The sequence below is a fragment of the Sabethes cyaneus genome, chromosome 1, assembly GCF_943734655.1.
Source record: "Sabethes cyaneus chromosome 1, idSabCyanKW18_F2, whole genome shotgun sequence".
Taxonomy (NCBI): Eukaryota; Metazoa; Arthropoda; class Insecta; order Diptera; family Culicidae; genus Sabethes; species Sabethes cyaneus.
The window spans coordinates 21327197-21349319 of record NC_071353.1 but is presented as its reverse complement, the minus strand read 5'-3'; the positions used below and the strand labels follow the sequence as shown (position 1 = coordinate 21349319).

Here is a 22123-nt window from a genome sequence, read left to right as displayed (position 1 = left end):
TTTTAAAGGGACGAAAATTGTTACGGTTTGTTATCTAAATATTTTGATCCTTAGTAAAAAGGGTCAAATGGGCTGGAATGACAGTTCCGTTTAGAAAACAAAAAAAGCGAACTTACTAAGGGACACACTGCAATTATTTCGGTTTCGTTCGTCGTTGATTCGTAGAACGTAAACTCATTGCTGGTCGGTCGGAACGGACGAGCTCCACATCATCATCTGATCTGAACTAATAACAAGCGGCCCACTAACGACGCCTTCATTCAACCATCCAACGCAACGTATGCCGTATGTTCCGTAGTGGCCGCGCTACTCCGAAACTGCAACTTTTGTGTTGTAAATGGAAATGTCAAACACAAATGCATGTAATTTGGTTTCCCATCAGCCTACCTACTTGTTTCTAATCAATTTATACAATATGAGCGATTCCCGAACCAAAAAACGGTGGCCGTCCGTGGAAGACAATAATCTATTCAAACCGTGGCGACCATCCGATCCCGAGAAGAGGATCAAACCTTTCTCGTATGTGTAACGGTAAACGGTATTGTGATGATTAATTAAATGTTACAGTCGGTTTAAAATTATTTTTGAGGGCGGCTGATTGTAGGTTTTTACTCAAATTCAATATTCGGGAATGCTTCTGGGTGGGAAGTTCGTGCAGTGCAGAGGCAGAGTGCAGTCAGTAACTATTCATCGGAACGTTGAAAACCGTACGGTCGTTTATGATGATAGGTACTGATGAATTGCGTCGAAAACGTTATGTTGGGTCAGCTCATCTGAGAATACAATTCGGTTATGTTGATGCACAAAATAACCGAATTTTCTGCGTCTGAAACCAACGTTTGCTCCCTCTCTATGTTTGCGGATAATTTTACGCTGAGTTAGATAATGCAATTGCTTTCAAAATTGCATAGTGTAATGTTTAGTTAGTGATGTGGTGGATACAGACAATGTATTCCATCATTTCTCGCTTATGAAGGCAACATGGAGGCTGGAAAGCTAAAATAAATGCACGTTGTTCATTTTCCCAACAAGCTAAATTGATTTATTGTTCCACATTTTCCCAGCGCGAAAAGCAATTAATAATCCACAAATTTATGTTCTGAGTACCGTCTTGTCAATGTGTATGATGTTGACCGCCTGTACGGCCATGTTCGGCGTTAGGAAGTTGGCCAACCGATCAACGCCGGTGCGGGGCAGTCGATCGAATGGATATCCCATGGCCTTACGGTCCGGATAGAGGCGATCACGTACACCGCAGTATGAAGCCGCATCGTTGCAGGTTCCGACAAGATCCTGCACGACCCGGTCCTCCTCGTAGTCGGATACCATCACGAACAGATCGGCGGGGAATCCCTCGGAGAGTCCTTTCGGGATCAGCATGTGTACCGGCCAGCCGCAACCGCAAAAGTTGAAGGCCTCTTCGGCGGGCGTTCCTGCTTCCGGCCGTTTGGCATCCAGATTGCGGAAGGTCCGCTCGAATGGGATAGTCACGGTAGATTCGTGCGATCGGCGTCGGATTCGGTTGGCTCCCGGACGAACTGTGGGAGGAAGATTTGTGTTGTTTAGATAGTAGAAATAAATGCGATTGTGAAGAACACTTACGTGCCACTAGAAACTTGTCCAATTCCACCATAAACAAGCGTTGGTCTCGGAACAACATCGGAGTGCCGCGTTCGTCGTTACGTGGTGCCAAAAAGATTCGTACGAAACCCATTCGCTGTGCGTCGGAGTTGTTCTCCATCTCGATGGTGTAGATGAAGGGAGCGTGTTGGAGGTGAGTGAATCTAGAAAGGCATAAAAATTAGAATATTAAATTATGCGTATGCTTTACAGCATTGACGCCGCTATCTTCCAAAATCGGTTTAAGAAAAGCACCACTGAAACGTCACTATGAAGAGCGCCCCTCGGTGGTAGCAAGTTTACCACTTCACTGGCTGTGTCGACTGTCCCTCCCCCAAAGGAGCTCTTTTGGCTGTACATGTCTCGATTCTAAAGATTCTCGATTATTCCAAAGAAGGATGCCGACCTAAATGCGATGAAATTCATCTCCTTCAAAATTGATTTGAATAAAAAATATCGCAGCGTCCCACTTGATTAAAACGGTATTGCTTTCCGGGAATTTGATAAACCCAATTCCAAAAGCTATTGGACTCCGCCTACAATTCAATCGCTGTTGTGGGGGTTGAATGCCCTTGGTACAGAATATCGCTTATCCCAGCATCAGAACATGCCTCGCGCAATATACCTTCTCGGCAACGACACTTTCTGCTACCGGTAGGTGCGTCATCATATCGGTAATCATCGGTATCGTCTAGATTCAGATCGCGTTCAAAGACCTGACTACTGGGCTGAGAGTCAGTCGTCCGCAGCTGGTTAAACTAGTAAGTCTTGGGCGATTCTTTGTGGCAGTAATTCAAGCTTTCACAATGGCGATCGTGACAGGATAGTGTCTAGTTTAATAGAATAATACAGATTCTTTTTTCAAGTTGTTAGTTCAGGGTTTTCGGGGTTTTTCTTGAGTAAATGGTTATAACATGTTAAAGTTGTATATCAGCAAAGTATAAATAACTAGCTGAGTGTCCGATCTTACTGGGACGCCTTTGTCTCAAGTCACTTGTACATCAGTTTTTGTAACCGAAATGCTTATAATACAAAAATATAACGCTTGTTCCCCTCTTACAGTCAGCAACCTCCGATCATCAGTACTCCCTTTGGTCCCACCGTCACTTATGGGAGAACCATCCAAACGTTTCGGAGCCTCCCTCCTGTTATGACTGCCCTTTGTCAATCTCTTCGGTTCTGATTCTCTTATGTCAAGAAACATGTATACCAAGTTTGATGAAGAACGGTCAAGGCATTTAGGTGTTATGGCCTCCCACTATTAGGGAACCTTCCCCCTCCTTTTTGTTAACCCCCCCCCCCCCCCTTAGTGCTGATCCCCTTACGCCAAGGAACATGTATACCAAATTTGATAAAAACCATCTAGGTGTTTCGGAGTTGTGGCCTCTGCCCTATTACGAACTTCTTGTCAACCCTTTCCTGCAAATTCCCTTATGTCAATGAACATATATGACAAGTTTGGTGAAGAACCGTCCAGGCATTTTGGAGTTGCGGCCTCCCCTCTTATACAAATCCCCCCTCCATGTTATCAACCCCCCAGCGCTGATTTACAAGCGAATCAAGCGAATGTGTGCCAAGTTTGGTGGAGATCGGTCAAGGTCGGTGATCTGGAGTTATGATGGAAAATACATATTACGCTTTTTGCGCCACATTAGACTCCTGTGCAAAAAATGTCTGCATAATGAACATTTTTGCACACTTATACTTGCACTTTGTAACGCTTTGCACACTTACACTTGTGCTGTTTTCATCTGCTATTAGACGATTTATAGTGTTGAACAACTGCGTGACTGCGAAAATTTAACTGTAATTGGAATTATTTTGCAGAAGTCTAAGAATTTGTGCAATTATCAATACAAACATACAAACATACAAACATATATGGGTCATTCCACGCGAAGTGTCCGAGCCCCGTGTAATCGACCTTCACGAATTTGAACCAAATTTGAACGTTTTCGGTCAGAAAGCAAACATCGTAAATTTGGTGCCGATCGGACATGCCCTCGATTAATGGAAGCACCTCCATTTTTAATACCCTTTTTTGTCAAAACCTCTTATTTTCTTTTGCTTATATCTCCGGAAGTACTGGGTTTAGAATGACACTATTTTCACAATTTTAAAGGATATTAGCCATTCGAAAAAAATATTATTTTCAAGCACCAGTGCTGCCAAATATTTTTAAACTCAATTTGAAAACTAAATTTTCAATTTTCTCTCAGTGAAGACAATTTGATCTCGAAAATTCCAACTTCGTCGTGCTTTGCAGATGTTTTTACACAATAATCCCTCATCGCCCCGAGGTATTCTTTGCCGATCCCGAGATATAGCGTTTTAAATCAAGCAATACCCCATTTTTAATGTAAAACTAAGAGCAAAATGGCTTTTTTTTGAAGCAGTGATTCTCTACGCAATGTAAAACTACTTTGCCATATCGGGAAAGCATTTATACAATATATAGCAGTTTTTCTTTGCAGTGTTGCCAGGTTTTCAGTTTCCCGCATGACAAAATCGAGTATTTCCATAAAAATTGAGGCGCTCCCATTAATCGAGGGAATGTCCGATCCGTACCAAATTTTGGATTTTTACTTTCTGACCGAAATCGAACAATCTGGCAAAATTTGGTTCAAATCCGTGAAGGTCGTTTACACGTTTGAACTTTTTCTCGGTCTCTTGGCGTGGAATGAGCCATATATAGATAGCGAAAGAAAGGCAAAATAGACTGAATTGAAAATAACCTCTCATACCCTATAAGATACATGCAAAGTTTGAGAAGCCGACGGGCAGGCATGCGTGGCGGCTGCGAAAATAAATATACGGAAATTTAGAACAAAAATTACACAACGAGATAATCTATCCATCTATTTGATTTATTCAAATTCGTTTTTACTGCTCAAACTAAAACCAAGGGAGAAACGAAACAAAATGTGACTAATAGCTTTAAAAGTAGAATGAAACTAAACAAATAACCTTCATGAAAGGTTGCCTTCTAACTGGGAAAACCGACCACAGATGAGTTTAATGAACCGGTACGATTATTGTTGATTAAGTGCATGGTTCGGTACGACCATAGATAAATTAAATGATTCGATACGATCAGTATTGAATGACGTATATGGCTCGGTACGATCATAAATGAATTAAGCGATTCGATACGATCATTGTTGAATGATGTAGGGGAGATGCATTACCCTTCGCCCCCCCCCCAATCTTTCGCCCCCCCAGGCTTTTATTTTATATCTCAACCTTTGGGCATTGTAAAAATGTATGTATGTCTCCTTTCAAAACATCAAATCTATTTTCATTTTACATCAATTGCGTAGAAATTTTGAACTTTAAAATGCCGCCACTATTTCCACACGAAACAACAATATTTTCTTCGGTTGTAGAGAACTGAGCTTATTTTGAAATGCTGGGAAATAGTAAAAATTAGTGCTATTTATGATACGTTTTGTCTGTGATATTTTTTGAAATAGCACAAAAAACATTTTGAAGTGCATTAACGCGTAATAATGGTGAATTTTAGAGAGATATTATTGTGTATATATATACATTATACATAGTAGAACTAAATTGGATAAGTTTTCTTCTTTTTTAATTTTTAGGTTTCGTATTCTACTAAGACGCTCCAAAAACTTCAGAGATTTTATTGTTTTTAAAAGAGGGCGAAAAATAGCACACAAAAATTCGATGTTTTAGTCTTTCGTCCCCGTGTTTAAATTATAGTAAAACATTAGTGGCAGCCTATCCAGCTTTTTACGCGCTATAATGGCGGACGCTATAAATAGTGTTCGTAATATGTGAGCAATCTTTTTGACAACTCTGCATACATCAAAACTGGGCACTCTTCTCCTGTACGGCAGTGTTGCTTTTTCTTTCGTTTACGCAAAAGAAGGAAGGCAATAGTTTTGTTTACATTTCGCACAGTTTTGCTTTCCTTCTTTGACGTAAACGAAAGAAAGAGCACGGTAGTGTTGCAAGAGAAGAGTGCCAGATTTGATGTATGCAGAGTTGTCAAAAAGATTGCTCACATATTACGAACACTATTTATAGCGGCCACCATTATAGCGCGTAAAAAGCTGGATAATTAGTTGGATTTTATATTTTATCGCCTATTTTATATGTTAGTAATGCAAATGCAAGTAAATATGCGAAATAACTAAATTTCTGCGAGTGATAATTTCACAAAACCATAAAAGTTATTCCATTACAAATAACCCAGGAAATATGCAACCTGATGCTGTGATAACAAGCCCTCGAAATGTATAGAAGCACTAATTTAATTGCGGTGTAAACATCGAATAATATCGGGAAAAAAAGAAAAGGCGAGTCTCATTCATTCATATTAAGGGGAAACCGAAAGTGGCTCAAAGATGGCTGGATAAATGGCTACCATTCGAAGCATGTATTGTTTTGCGCCTTAAAAATGCATCTGTATTGGTAGAGCACGCTTTCGCCACGTAATCAGTGCTTCCAGCGCTGTTATAATGTCCTAAAACTTGTAATTCAACTTATTGATCTGCTGTGTATCAATAAACGCTCAACAAAACATAATTACTAATGGAAAATAAATTTAACTGAACATATCGATCATTACGTGTTCATAAAAGCGACCAATGTATAATTTGGAATTAGTTAATAGATATTTGGTTACGCACATATTTCGTTGAACTAGCGATTTCCGAAAAAGCAGCAACACAGTATCAAACTTTCGTCACATCAATGAGCTTTTAAAGAGCTTTCAACTTTCGCCGCATCGATGAGCTTAGAGTGAAATAAACAAACAAAACGCAAACGCAGGAATCAAAAACGCAATCCGATGCAAGCGGATTAATTAAACATCCTAGTGATCCTATGCATTATTCAGTTGCTGCTGTTAATTTTGATTGAATCGGAATGCCTTGATAAAGAAAACAAACCCTTTTTCGGGATGTTTGTAGTCAGTGCGGTTGGCTGCGGATCAGCTGTTTATGTTTGCAAGCTCCGCTATTTGACATATATTACCAATACTAATGCAATATTCAAATAAACGTTTAGGTTTTTAACGAACACATGAGATGTACAGTACAGTGTTTGTCGCACTAACACAATAACGTTAGCCACTTTCGGTTCCGCCTTAAGGTCCAGAAATCCTCAAAGTAATTAAATTTGAATATTTCTATGTAAAAACGGCTTACAACGCGTCTTTCCGCATGGGGACGAAAATTGGTACATACGGAGGACCAAAATTGAATATAGGGGGCCGAAGATTAAATCATTTCTGAAGATTTTAAATGCCCAATTCCAATAATAAAACGTGACCGATTAATGATAAAAATCAAAAAATTGTAACGAAAACGTGGATTGAGCATAATTGGTAACATAAATTTGAAAAAATCCAAACTAACCTAGGCAAACTCTCAAAGTTAATTGTAAATTAGCTTCTAGGGGGCGAAATAAATGTACCCTATATGGTTCGGTTCGACCAAAGATGAACTTAATGATTTAGTACGATCATTGTTGAATGATGAAACGACTCGGTACGACCATAAATGAATTAAATGATTCGGTACGATCATTGTAGATTAAGTGTATGGTTCGGTACGATCATAGATGAGCTTAGTAATTCGGTACGATAATTGTTAATGAAGTATATGGTTTGGTACAACCATCGATGAATTAAATGATTCGATACGATCCTTATTGAATGATGCATATGTTTCGGAACGAACATAGTTAAAAGCAAAGATATGGACCGGAAAGATCATAGACGAATGAAATTGCTTGAAACACGATCATTGATAAAAATTAAATGGTTTTGTACGATCATTGTCGGCAATATGACTTTATTCAGTGTGAATCATGTACCAGATTATATGCGTAAGTAGTTGTTATACAGGATCAAGCTGTTGATTGATTTGGATTTTTGGCAGATGAAATGGCTGAACCATTTCAAATAGATTTTTAAAGCTGCATAAAAGTTGAAGAGACGTTGATCAGGCGGCTAAAAAGCATTGCAAAACTACTTCACATTCTAAAAAGAGAATTGATAGTATAGACAGTGATAGAGTTGACCCAAAACCGGCTATTTAAAAGCGCTGAAAAGCCTCTGTTGTAGCTTTGAAAGCAATCACTGAAAAACCCAAAGCTTGATCAATTTACTAGATTTAGATGTTTAATAGCTGAATAAAGGTTTTCATTTCTATTGGGAGTCCTTTGCCCAGACAAAGGTTGAATATCGTCAGCTTTACAAGCGTTTTGTCAGCCTGAAATTTTTACCTGGGACAAGAGTTTCGTCGAATCAATTTTACCATTCAGCACTTTGTCCACGAGTAATACCTGTTGTAGCTTGCGATGCTGTTCAAGCGTGTCCAGTATAAGAAGACAAAGGTTGTTGGGATCTCGGATTCAGTGGGAACTCAGGTCGCACCACAAAGCTTTCTGGAAGTATGTGAATGTGCAACGCAAGGAATACGGGCTGCCCTTCTTTATGCAAATCAAACCCTTGGGTTATAAACGTCTTTAAGACGAGACCCCGCTTTATCGACAGCCTTCGTATAGGACAATATATAGTAGGACAAGAAAATTACGGGGTTAGTGCAACGATCCTACTGACTCTAGCAGCACCGTCCAGCCGAGATTCGAACATACGACGATTGGTTTGTTAAACCAGTATCGTACCTCGAAGCTAACTGGGCGATTATCCTTCGCTATTATGTATTGTGACGCGATAAAGCTGCCTTTACAGAGCTATGTAGCTTATTCGCTGAAAAGTTTACTAGCATGAAAGTTTAACTAGCGACGAAGTTGACTGCACCGCAAGTAACGTCCCATCGTATGGTCAAGCTCTGAGTGATCTGGGTATAAACACCGAGATGATCTCCACTGCCGCTACGCAACTGAAGTCCTCCTTCAATCCCGGGCCAGATGAAATTCCGTCCGCTTTCCTGAAGAAGTACATCTCTTGTTTTCTTAGACCACTGCAGCTCGTATTCCAGAAGTCCATCTTCGGTGGTATTTTTCCGTCTTACTGGATCTGCTCATATGTTTCCTGTGCACAAAAAAGGTAACAAGTGAGGTGTGGACAATTATCGAGGAATTGCATCGTTGAGGGCTTCGAAATTGTTCAAGCTAATTGTCGTGGAGCTACGGAGCGCGGATCAGCATGGATTCCTCCCTGGTCGATCCACTACTACCAATTTGCTGTTGACAACACGTTTGCAACGACGCAACCCGACGTCATATATGCCGACCTGTCAGCGGGCTTTGATAATTAAGCTCAGCCACCTAATCGCACTCGCTAAACTCGAAAGACTTGGCATAAACGGAACCGTCCTGCGATGTTTCCGTTCTTATCGAACTGATCACCGACTGATAGTTGTCATCGACGATTGCAGATCCATTTCATTCTGTGCTAGCTCAGGTACTCCGCAGGGCAGTTATCTCGGACCGCGCATATTCCTGCTCTATTTCAACTACGTGGGCCCCATGCTTGCCGCTAAATTTTAAAACCAACAAAACGGAGAGTACCAAATAAAGGTAACTCTCTGCTTTCGTTCAAAATTTAGCGGTTCTTGAGTGTCTCGGCGCCTCTGTAATCTATAGTCTCTGTAATCATAATCAGCGGTCATGTTTCACGTTGGCTGGAGAGGACATATGCCCGGGACTGTGGTAAACTTAAACGAATATCATCTGCATTCAGTTTCGCGAAGTGGACTGACAGTGGATGCACTATTCATTGGGCAGTGAAACAATGTTATAAGTTCCGCACCGTTTGCAGAGCTGTTCTATCAAAATAGTTTACATTAATTGGAAAAGTTTTTCTGCCCAGAATGCAACTAACTTGAAGCGTTATTGTCGAGTATTTAGCTGCATGAACGGACGTAATAGGCAATGGAGGTTGTCTCGAGGTAAACACCAACAATGAAACTTGTAGCTTCTAAAGTTTGAAGAAGTTTCCGAGGAGAAAATACTTGCACAAACAGGGCGGGAGGTCAGAATGATAATCGCTTAATTAAATTGAAAGTTGTTCTTCTTGGCCCATTAAAACATTTTCGCTGAGAATTTCTCGCTATTAAAAGGGGCGCAAAGCTCCCCTAAAATTTATCGTACCAGTGTTCAATTTGCATAAATGATATCGAAAACAGTTGCGTATGCCGATAGATGCAAACTGCAACATAAACTATTCAAACGCAGATTTGCTGTAACTGTTGTTTCATGCGTTGTTTCCGAGGTTAACAACCCATTCACACAGTCACTCGTTCTATAATGCAATCAATTTACACAGCTATTGTCAGTCCATAGCTGTAATATCCATTTTCAGCTGATACGAGCCGTGCTGTTGATGCAAGGATATTAAAATAAAAACATATCTGTGTCCCGATTGGGAGAGTGTTACAAAACATAGAGTGAAAAGGATTCAGTGTTTTAGTAATATTCCATATCTGAACAGTTCTGGTGAAATTTTGTTCAACCTTTAAGATCGGGTTGGAGTATAATGTCGAGAAAAACTGACATACACAAACATGCTGTGCTTTGGTTGTCAGCAGAGCCCTAATAGCTTTATGATTAAACTCGATTTGTATTGATTTTTTATCCTGTGAATAAATTTATTGCAAGTCGAGAACTAGTGGGTTGTTCTGCTTTTCTGTTTGTTTTGCTTTCAATATAATTTTGCTGTTCAATGAAATTGGAACCGAAAATCCTTTGCCAAATGTTTTTGTCACGCCAAGCTCAAACCAAATAATACAAATTTCCAGTACGGTGTTATTCCACCATCGATTTGTCACCGATTTGCCTCCGAAAGCTATAGCTACCATCTTCCAAAGCCGCACTTTACCACCCAAAATCTGGTCTAAATCCGATTTGCAGTGCTTACCTAGCGAACACATTTCCTCGTGGCACGAAATCCATCCCGCGAGACAAATCCACATCCGACTGCTGCCAGAAAGTGTGCAGCGTATTGACGGGTGCTCCTTCCGACTGTACGTTGATGCTTGTTACCGAGACTTCCTCGAAGGTGAGCTGAAATGGAGAGGATTAAATTGTTGGTTGGAACTTGTTGAGTTCAACTCGGGCAGTGTTAGCTGTGCATAGTTTCAGTCTGATATTAAGTGAAACTATTTAGTTGTTCCTGGGCCATTGTGGGCTCGTGTTTAGTGTTTAAGATTTAAGAACTTAAATAGAATATCCAAACAGAAATTCTAGCTTGTAAAATTTACTGTTTCACTAATAAAAAAAATCAGATATTGAAAATAGAAAATTGAATCCTAAGATGAAAATCGCACCGAAGAAATATGATCATTGAACCGTAAACAGAAAATAAACAGGGGATAAAAGAAGCAACAGAAGGAGACCAGAATAAATAATTTAAATGGTTGAAAGTTTAAAAGATGCAACGTTCCATAGATCCAAATATATAAAGATCCAGAGATGCAAAGATCCAAAAATCTAAAGATCCAACGACCCAAAGATCCAAATATCAAAAGATTCAACGATACAAAGATCCTAAGGCCCAAAGATACAAAGATCCAATGAAGATCAAGAGATCCGGCGATCCAAAGATCTAAAGATCCAAAGATCCATGGATCCAAAGTTATAAAGACCCAGAGATTTAAAGATCAAATGATCCAAACTTCTAAGCATCCAAACATTCAAAGATCCAAAGGTGTAAAGATCCGAAAATTCAAAGATCCAGAGATCTAGTGATCCGAAGATCCAAAGATACTAAAATCCAAATCCAAAGATCCGAAGATTTGAAGGTTCGAAGATCCAAAGGTCCAAAGGTCCGAAGGTCCAAAGACCCAAAGATCCATGGTTCCAAAGATCTAAAGATCCAGAGATTTAAAGATCTACAGATCCAAAGATCCATGTATCCAAAGATCCAGAGATCCAAAGAAGATCCTGAGATCCGGAGATCCAAAAATCCTGAGATTCTAAGGTCCAAAGGTCTAATGATTTGAAGATCCAAAGCTCCAAAGGTCTAAAGGTTCAAACATCCAAATATCCAAACATCCATGGATCCAAAGATACAGAGATCCAAAGAAGATCCTGAGATCCGGAGATCCAAAGATCCGAAGATCGAAAGATCCAAGGATCCAAAGATTCATGAATCCAAAGACCCACAGATGTAAAGATCCAAGGATCCAGACATCCAAAGATCCAAACGTCCAAAGATCCAAAAATCCAAAGATACTAAAATCCAAAGATTTGAAGATCCAAAGATCCAAAGATCCTAAGATTCTAAGGTCCAAAGATCCAATGATTCGAAGTTCCAAAGGTCTAAAGGTCCAAAAATCCAAAGTTCCAAATGTCCAAAGATTCATTGCTCCAAAGATCCAGAGATCCAAAAAAGATCCTGAGATCCAAAGATCCAAAAGTCCAAGGGTTCAAAGGTCCAAAGATCCAAAGATCCTTGGATCCAAAGATCCAGAGATCCAAAGAAGATCCTGAGGTCCGGAGATCCAAACATCCGAAGATCGAAAGATCCAAGGATCCAAACGTCCCAAGATCCAAAGATCCAAAGATCCATGGATCCAAACATCCAAAAATCCTAAGGTCCAAGGATCCAAAGATCAAAAGATCTGCAGATCTGAAGATCCACAATAGATTCATAAATCCAAAAATTCCAGATAAAAATTGTGTCCATCGCTGTGAACTTACCTGTGCTTTGGTGTACGGTGCTAGCTTGATCTTGTGCTCCTGGAAGATGTCATCGATGTACGAATGCCAACGGTAGAACGCGGGATCACGCATAGCCGTTGCCACATCGCCCATCACACCGAACGATTCCAGGTGGCGGTGGTCCGGATCGTGCGTGTACGAGAGGAAAACGTGCCCGGCGTTGTGCATATCGCCGTACAGTTGTCGATTCGGGGACAGTGTAGAAGATTCGATGATGTTACCGAGAATGTCGATGCCCTTCTCTTCGTCAAGCGAAATGCGGTTGCCAGATTCGTCCACTACGTAGCCCTGGTGGATGGCTTCGTAGATACGGTCGATCCAGCGTTCCACGTCCGATATGTCCTGCTTGATTTGGTCCACTTCTCGATTTAGATCCTTTATAACTGCATTGTTTACTCGTCCAGGCCAGGTACGGCTTGCCACTAGTGAATCCAATTTGGGGAAATATCCTTCAGCAATCGGTTCTCGCAGATTGTTCAAGCGTTTGACTCTCTGAAGTCGGTTACAGAACCGTTCGAAGTTGTAGCGAGCAACCAACTGCGAGTGCATGTAGTAGAACAGTTCGCCCCGACGATCCTTGTCTACGATGGACCTATTAGACGCGTCGAAAGGATACACGAGATGCCAGTGCCAGTGGTGCAGGTTAACGCCAATGTCCTCCCGGAAATACCACAAGCGATGCTCTTCGTCCAGATCGGATGCGGTAAAATCTTTCGGGATGACGATGGGCATTCGCATTCCCTCCGGTACTACGGTTGCCTCCTCGCGAACCTGTTCGAACACCTTGGAATCGATATACTTATCCGGAAAGACTTCCACAATGGTCGGCAAGTCCAGGTCTTTGGTATCCTTGCGGTGGAGCAGCGCCACCGATAAGGCGTAGTTAAACAAATACGGGTTGATGCGATCCCGTGCAAAGACGGCGCAACTCTGCAGGTCGTCGATGTTTCGCATGCCTGGTTTTGGTTAGAGGGAGAACATTGTTAGTTGAGTTTGTCATGCAACAGATTTAGATAAAATGAAATGGCGTTTCAGATTGTGAGGAATTATCCCTGTTTCAATAGTCCATTAGTAGTGAAATATCGAAAAACATTTGCAGCGTACAGAGGATGACAGTTCTGTCGATTATGAAAACTATTTTTGATTCTGTGCTATTAGTTTGATTAGTTTTGAAATACGAAGTCCCACTTACGAATTGGAAATTTTCAATTAAAGTGAACACTGCCAGACTCCGACTTGGTTTGTTTTTTTGCACGTGTCATCATTGCACACATACTTTAACCCTTTATTAGGCCGTGGCAATTATATTGCCACCAACGAAAAATATTTGTTTTGCGTCTATAATGACATCAATATAATTATAGAAGCAAAATAAAAATTTTTTGTTGGTGGCAATATAGTTGCCACTGCCTTATAAAGGGTTAAGGCTGAGCCAGCGTTGCATCAGCATCAAACAGCGTTGGTGCGAACGAGAAAAATAACATTTTGAAAATCTTGAACTTTTCTTAAATAAAGCTACAACATAGTTTTTCGAATACATCATTGTGTGTGAAACCTGTACCTGATATGATTTGTCACTACAGTTGAGTATTCAAATCGTCTAATAAAAGTGCACTCTCATTGAAAGTTTTGTTTCGTCTTTTTTCTCTCTCTAGGGCACTGGCTTGGCATTAATACCTATATAGTTTAATTCTGAACGGTAGAAAGCCAACGTGACAGAAGAACTGACAGCGGGATAACGGAACTTTATTTGTCCGTACCCGCATATGTCTCGAGAAAAACAAATAGATAAAAGTATAGAGAGATTTGTGTTATTCGGATCTACTGCAGAATGAATATTGACACTAACATCGTTTGCCGTGCATAGATGTTTGTTCCACTTTAGAAAAAAAATAAATTAATGGAATTACAGTTTCATGTTGGAATGATTTTTCTGTGGCCATGCCTATGAGGAACGACTTTTGGGAAAATGATAAATAGTGGAATGAACAAATGAAAATGGATTAAATTCCCATTGGCTGGAGGATTTTAAGTTTGACGTGGGACATTCGATTTCGTCTCCGAAAAAGACGGTTTCTTTAGTAAAAATAAAGCTGTACCGGTTCGTTCCTGTTAGTTTCTTCCACATCAAACAACTCGTGCGATGTGCAACGTGATATGACAGCAAAATTCCAACGTTGAAATTTCAGGAATTTGCTGTTGAGTAGGTGGATTCTGAGCTTTTCAACTTTACGTGAGGATAAAGCAGGTAAGAGGAAATTTGACGAGTTGCTTCCTTCATACATGGTTACAGAATACTAGTAAAATCAACGGTAGAGCAAGCCAGCGGGAAAAATCAAGATGATATAGGAAATTGGTATCCAATACTTATATCTTGTGAAGCTTTTGTGCAGTGAACGTGTTGCAATGCAGACACTGTTGCAATGTGTTATTTTGTTGGACATCACATTGCATTATTCTGAAGTATATATTCCAAGAAATCAATCAATTTATGTATTTGGATGATTATCTGTTTTGCTCAACGGGATGGCAAGGTTGTCATCTCCCATATCCCATACATCATTGGCACTGGCACCCGAAAAATATCCTGTTTAGAAATCAATTTTCTACAACTTTCTCTTTGACATAGTTTTTGAACAACAATCGAGATACAATCTTTGAAACATAATACACATTAGAAGAAATACGCCCTTTTTAAAAATGAGTCTTGAATCAAAGTGGTGCCAAAACCTGTGGAAGGTGCATATTTCCTCCTCAAATCCGTTGGTGAAATTTCATCCAAATCAGAGGGGTACACTTCATATTTGGTGTGGAATTGCTCCATAGTTTTTAATCAAACATTCAATTTCGAATCTGTTTGAATGTTTGAATGTTACGCGTATCTTTTTGCTGAAGGCAGTCTATTTTTTTTACTCGGAACATAAAAGTTTTAAGAACATTGATAAACGGTGTATTTTTTGACAAAAAAAGTGAAATCGTGAACCTTGGTACAAATATTTGGTTGTTTCAATTAGTTAATCCCAATGCACACTTAATTTGATAGCATTTTTTCTCAGCTTTCCTATTGCGAAAACGACGAATTTCTAATAAAATCCAATATGGCGACTACTAAGTCCAAGATGGCCACCAAAAAAAGTTTTACTCCATTTAAATGCCCTGTTCTTCTTCTATACAGAATCATGTTATTTGTTAGTTATTACATCATAAATTTAGGAAATATCGCATGATACAGATCGTGGTTTGCTCAAACTTCAACTTCAACTTTTTTTTAACTTTCGGACCCGTTGGAGAACGAGGGGTCCACTGTTTCGTGGTACTAAAAGTGTAATTCTCGTTTTTTAACCATTTTCAACCAATCAAGTATAAAGGTCCCAAGATTTGAAGACCTCGTGTCAGCAGTGGCTCTGACTCACTGTCAAGGGGCCCTATCGGGATAATATAGAATTCAGTATGACGGAAGGGTAATGAGGGGCCTGAGGATAAACTCACGCGAAAGTCGTCGCTTGACATCGAATGGCTTGATTCTATTAAGATTCGAACCCACTGAAAATTTGCTTGGTTAGGCAGCCTATAAATGCCAGAGGTGCGTTCAGTGAGAAAGCAAAGGAAATCATAAATATTCGTGAACTCATAATGCAAGTGGCAGTATGTGATGGTACCTTCGTTTACTTTTTTTGTTTAGCGGTGATGTGTTTACTACTAGCTCTTGTTGCGCGATAAATAACATCTGTTGGACATTTAAGCCTTCAGAAAGCGATGAAAAGACGACTACAATATATACAAAAGACAACAAAAAGACGGTGAGAAGACAGTGGTAAAATGACAAAAATGTGAGGACAATATGACAGAATATTGATCAAAAGATTGGAAATAGACGATGAAAAGTTGGCGAAAAGACGACACAAATATGATGAAAATAACGTGAAAATACGATTAAGAGATCCAAAACTGCGTCGAAAAACGGCAAAGTGACGTTGAAAATACACCAAACAGCCGATAAAACATGCAAAAAGGATGACGAAAGGATGGTGACTATATGTCAGACAGACGATGAAAGAACTGTCAAAAGACAAACAACAAACAGGACGAAAGATGATGAAAAGATGACAAAAAACGTAGGAAAGCGGGAAAATGAACGAAAGGACACCAGTAGCACCAAAAAACGACAATAAACCGCCGAAAGCAAGTGACCATTAACGTCAAAAAACAACGAAAAGACCATGAAAAGACAACAAAAATACGTCATAGAGATCACAAAGAGACGACGATGAGAAAATGCAACAAAGGGATGACAAAACACATCCAACAGGAAACGTTAATATGATGAATAAACAACATTCCAAGCAACAGTTCTAAGTTTTATTACGTGCCTATCGAGCTTTTTACGAGCCATAATGACGTATTCGTAATATTTGAACAGGACTTTTGACATTTCCCTAATACATCGCACGTTTTCTTTCCGCGCGTTCACGGTAAAACTAAAGGAACGTACGAAAAGAAAAAGTGCGATGTATTTGGGAAATGTCAAAAATGCTGTTGAAATATTACGAACACGTCCGCCATTGTGGCTCGTAAAAAACTGGATAGTGGTTTTCATGACCAATTTCATTAAAGCGCTAATCAAACTATGAGCTCTACCGGAATTTTCTGATGGCCGCTATAAAACTGCCTTTTTGAGCAAGTGGCCCACTCTTCAGAATGTTTTCATAACCTCTGTATGAATGTAAGTTTTGAGCTCAAGGCGTCGTATCACGCTCTGCTGAAAGCAGTAATAAAACCGATTTAGCATTCGCTGCCTTACAGCCACTGCTATAATTTATTAAGGCTTTTTGCTCTGGTAAAATCTAAATCAGTCCGACAGCTTAGCCAACTTGAAAATACACCGTGAGCAGAAAAGTTCAAGTTTGACTGTCAGATCATTCTGATCGATTTGGTTTAAAGCGACCATAATAAAATATCCCATAAAATAATTAATAAATTTTGAGTAATCTTAGGTCGTTTGCAGCATAAGCGCATTAAATTTAATCGTCAGAAGCGCGAATGAAAATGCCAAAAAAACGTCAAAGAGACTATAAATGGATGCAGAATACGCAACGAAGAAATATTAAAAAGATAGCAAAACCGCGACAAGAAATAGCAAAAAAGGCTGCGAATGACGACATCATCAACCCAAAAATGCTACAAAATACGATAGAAAAATGACAACTGATTGCTGAAAAGAGACCAAAAGACGATGCAAAGATGCTAGTCAAACGACTAACAAACGTTAAAAAGCCACTAAAACAACGAGGGGTTAATCCCGATGTGGTGGTGGTCAGCATTCACGCCTCTCACGTCGCGGACTTGGGCTCAAAACCCCTGAGTCGTGAAAGACCCAACGCAATGCAGCCGACATACAGAAAACAAAGACAAAAGGTGAATGATAAAAGACGAATAACGAAAGTCAAGAGTATGCGTTCTTGAATAATTTAGGGAACATTCGAAATGTATCATAAACTGATTTGATTCAAAATAATTTCTGTCAAATAGGTACAATCAAGAATAATACCTTTGCGATTAAAAAAATGATCATTGATCATACATCTAGGTGAAATGAAGCTGGATGTATTCATGTTAAAAGGACCTCCAGTATATTAGAAAACTATACATATCAAAATTGCTAATGACATGCGCAAGTTTTATGAGAAGATGAACCAAACACGGAAGGGCTACACACCAAAACCTGACTTATGTAGGGACGAGGGAGGGAATCTAATTACAAACGAGCGGGAGGTGGTCGACAGATGGAAGCAGTTCTTCGATGAACACCTCAATGGCGAAGTCGCAGAAGGAGGCGGAACGGAAATTACTCTAGGAGCGCCCTTGGAAAATAGTAATGTCCTAGCACCTGATCTCCAAGAAGTCAAACGAGAAATCGGACCAATAATTCCGCTGGAAGGACCACCTACCGGCAGAGCTTTGTAAACATGGCGGAGAAACGCTAGCAAAGGCTCTACACTGGGTTATTTCGAGCAGTTAGGAGGAGGAAAAGCTACCGGAGGAATGGATAGAAGGAGTGGTTTGTCCCATCTACAAAAAGGGCGATCGGCTAGACTGCTGCAACTATCGTGGTATTACGCTGGTAAACGCCGCCTACAAGGTACTCTCCCAGATTCTGTTACGCCGGCTGTCACCGGTAGCACAAGGTTTCGTAGGGAATTATCAGGCGGGTTTCATGGGGGCTCGCGCAACTACGGAGCAAATTTTTACTATCCGACAAATCTTGCAGAAATGTCGGGAGTACAACGTGCCCACGCATCACATCTTTATTGATTTCAAAGCAGCATACGATAGAGTCGATCGAGACAAGCTATGGCAGATAATGCACAACAGTCCGACGAAAATAGTCCTCTTCAACAATCCCACCGGCACCAGGAACAGAGGGCCCAACGTGCACGACGTGACACACTTTTAACTAAACTTACAAACACTTCAACCAAAATAAGTGAAGCACAAATTTCGGTTAAACTTTCATTTAAAACAAAAATTTGAATAAATTTTTTCATTTTCTTAGTTTAAAACGAAATTATAACCCTTTCTTCTGTGATAAAAACAGATGGTAAAACTACGAATCTTTCTTCAGCAAAACCTGGCATCACTGATTTGTTTGCAAAATTTTCGCTTGTGTCGGACGTCTGTCCGACATCGTACGACAATTTTCTCACTGGGCAACTTCTTTTTTATAATAATTATAAGCGTTACGACTATATACGTATTTATATACGAGAATATCCGATTAAGCGCGACTCGCCTCGTAATGCTATACGATTTTGTGCTGAAAATCGTATATATGTCAGTTATTATCATTATATATGATAAAAAATCAACTTGGGCCCACTTTATCAAGCTTTGATAACGATTTCGAATTTGTTAAGAGACATTTACGATAACTTTCGTATATTCATATACGAGTTGGTGCTAGCTGGGCATGTATTAGTTTCAGCTTTGTGTAAAGCATTTAGGGAGCGAGCTACGATAGTTGCTACGAAAACATGACGTCCTATCAGGGGTTTGGTTATAACTACAGACGAACTAAGGCGCTCATATAGTATTAGAAGGTGATAATTCTAATGGAAACTGGTAAATTGGAATCACCTTGACTACTAGTTAAGCAGAGTAACATCCTAATAGATGTACGGTTTCAGTCCGTAAGTGTGAGTAGAGGTAGAAAACTAATATGAGTGTCATTCCAAAAGTTCTAAGACAAACAGTCTTGAAAATGTTTCCCATTCTGTCGGTAGATATTTTTTCTATATTGGTACTTCGCGCAGTCGAACTTGTACCATTTGCACAATTTATCATTGGCTGCTTTCCAGCGTTACGAGATGCCATAAGCGAAGATTTGGCTCTTTGGAACAGGTATTATGGTAAGAATTGAAACGGACAGGCAAACCACGGTTTGCCTGGCATCTGCTTCATGGCAGTTGAAGCTGCTTCGTGACCATTTAACGACTTTCAAATGGTGACATATCACTTTTTCACGATAACCGATTACTCGAAATGGCACATGGGCATATCACTGCCAAAGTGGAATAAGACAGATGGTGAGTATGTAAATAGGTGTTTAGTTTGGCATTGTCATAATATGCTAGGATACGTGCAGTTGAATCTTGTATCAAAGAACAATTTGCATTAGGAAACTTTACTCATTATCGATTTGGGTTCGCCATTTGGGTGTTTGTATCGGACGTCACCAAGTTATGCATTCATTAACTTTGAAACGGGATGATAATTCAAATAGAAAGACAACGCAATCAGGAACCGGATAGTGCCAATTCCCATTAGGAGCAATAACAAGGAGGTGAACTTGGTTACCGACTGGAGGTGACCAGCACTAGGTGCTGGAATCAATAGTGAGTACCCGGAAGAAAATAGCCAGAATACGAAGATAAAAAATATGGTAACAAAATACAGAAAAACCTATAAAATTTATCGTCAGAAAAAATAACTAAACTATCAAACTTATTGTCGTCCACCATAACTTTCATGATTTTGAGAGATTTTACCATAAAAATGACGGGTTGTCAAGTATCTTAACAATAAAAAATCTGTTTTTTCGCGAATAAAAATTTACATTGACAGTAAAAGTTATCGTTCTTTTATGTTAATTTTTTTGGCGAAGAAAACCCAATATAATTAAAAAGGCAGTGAATTTGTGATGAAATATGGTCCATTCTAGTCCATAAAATAATAAACAAAAATATGAATAAAATTTGAATTTGAGACACTTTTACAATAAATCTACCATAAGTTTCGATGTCCACAATAAAAACTGTTGTAGGTGCATTGTTTGTACTATAAAATTTATTGTAATTTTTTTCGGGTAGTGAACAAGATGGAACCGTGGACAGAGTTATAATAAAGAATGTGAATGATGGGCAAGCTGCTAGAGAGCACTAAATCGGCATAGGAACGGTGGAATACCGCTGAAGTGAACGGCTGTATTATGCAATGCATTAGATTGTGTCTACTCAGGAGGAACTACATACGAACTGGTAGGAAGGTCTCAAATGACTTATTGGCAAAAAGGCTTTCGACACGATTGCAGCAACTACCGTTCTCCCACCTTCTGATTCATAGCCTTAAGCCGTTACAGGAGATCTTTGGAAGCGAATAACAGTGAGGTTTTCGAGAGGAACGGACCACAACGGCCTAAATGGTCTAATTGGAGAATTCGACTCGCAGGCTCACTATTTGTTCTTGTACTTTTAAGCGACGTACGGTTCAGTTAAGCGAACGTGGATTTTTCTTGAACATGGTTTTTCAACAAAACTAATTAGGCTGATACATGATACCCTTGATGGCGCAAATTCAAAATAGCGGGTGAGATATCGAACCAGTTTGTGACTTTGTCAATGCATCTAAATTGAAGCGAGGAGACGAACTATCGAATTTGCTGTTCAATGTTGCATTGGAAGGTATCAGTTGAAGGACAGACTTGTAGAGAAGCGATACCATCACGTGGCCTTCAAGAAAAACAGTGTTCGAAAACAGACACTGATGAAGCCTGCAAGTCGTAGACAAAATTCGTATCTTTCGTGATAAAAATTAATAGTGGAATTTAATCATGAAAAGTTTTTCTTTTATTTAAAGAAGATTTGAAGTTTTCAACGAAAAACTCGAGTTATCATATCAGAAAAATTACAGTAAATACAAATGGAAATCCTTCCGCTATGAAAAGTTTACGTCATAACAGAAATGGAAGAATGAAAACATTCCCGTTACCTGATAAGAAGTTAATGATCATAGAATGGTTAGAACCCAAAAAAAATATATTTTTCCTCGTACAATTTCGCGCAGGTAATCAGTGAGTGGAAAAATAAATTCCTTCGCAAATGAAAAACACCAGCCAATTTGGGGGCCGCCTCTTTCAGCGAGTGTTGGTTGATATCTAGCCAGTCCTACACAACCTACTCACCCATAAAGATGTCAATCAGCCGGGCAGCAATCTTCCGGTGGCGTGGAATGAACAGCGAGAACTGCTCCTGCCGTCCGAGCGACATCGGAATTCGCAGATCCGGCAGGGCGATGCTGCGCACCGGGATGCGTTCCTCCGCCTGATCGCCGAAACGGTTCTGAATTTCCGTTCCGATTGGCCGGTACCGGTCGGTGAGATAATTATCGGGCACATCGAAGATGGCTTTGCCTTTGCCCATGAAGATTGGCTCACGGGGACGGTCGTACAGGAGCAGGAGATTTTTCTTGTGGGTGGGCATTTTGTACCTCAAATGTGCTTGCTAGCGCCAGACGTCACTTCACGAAACAACACTAGAACGTTAACTGTCGCTGCTGGGGTGACAGTTAG

General features: G+C 39.9%; 2 protein-coding genes across 2 annotated transcripts in view; one reads left to right on the top strand and one right to left on the bottom strand.

Annotated features, from left to right (window-relative positions):
- The window catches only part of LOC128745356 (tachykinin-like peptides receptor 86C), a 113923-nt gene that overhangs the window by 34897 nt on the left and 56903 nt on the right, over nucleotides 1–22123 (top strand). The gene's annotated exons all lie outside the window — the stretch shown is intronic.
- On the bottom strand, nucleotides 1093–22034 carry LOC128745355 (phenoloxidase 2). Its single transcript, XM_053842401.1, has 5 exons — nucleotides 21737–22034; nucleotides 12259–13235; nucleotides 10475–10620; nucleotides 1603–1784; nucleotides 1093–1538 (listed from the first exon to the last, which is right to left on the bottom strand). The coding sequence occupies exons 1-5, from the start codon at nucleotides 22032–22034 to the stop codon at nucleotides 1093–1095; spliced, it is 2049 nt and encodes a 682-aa protein (XP_053698376.1).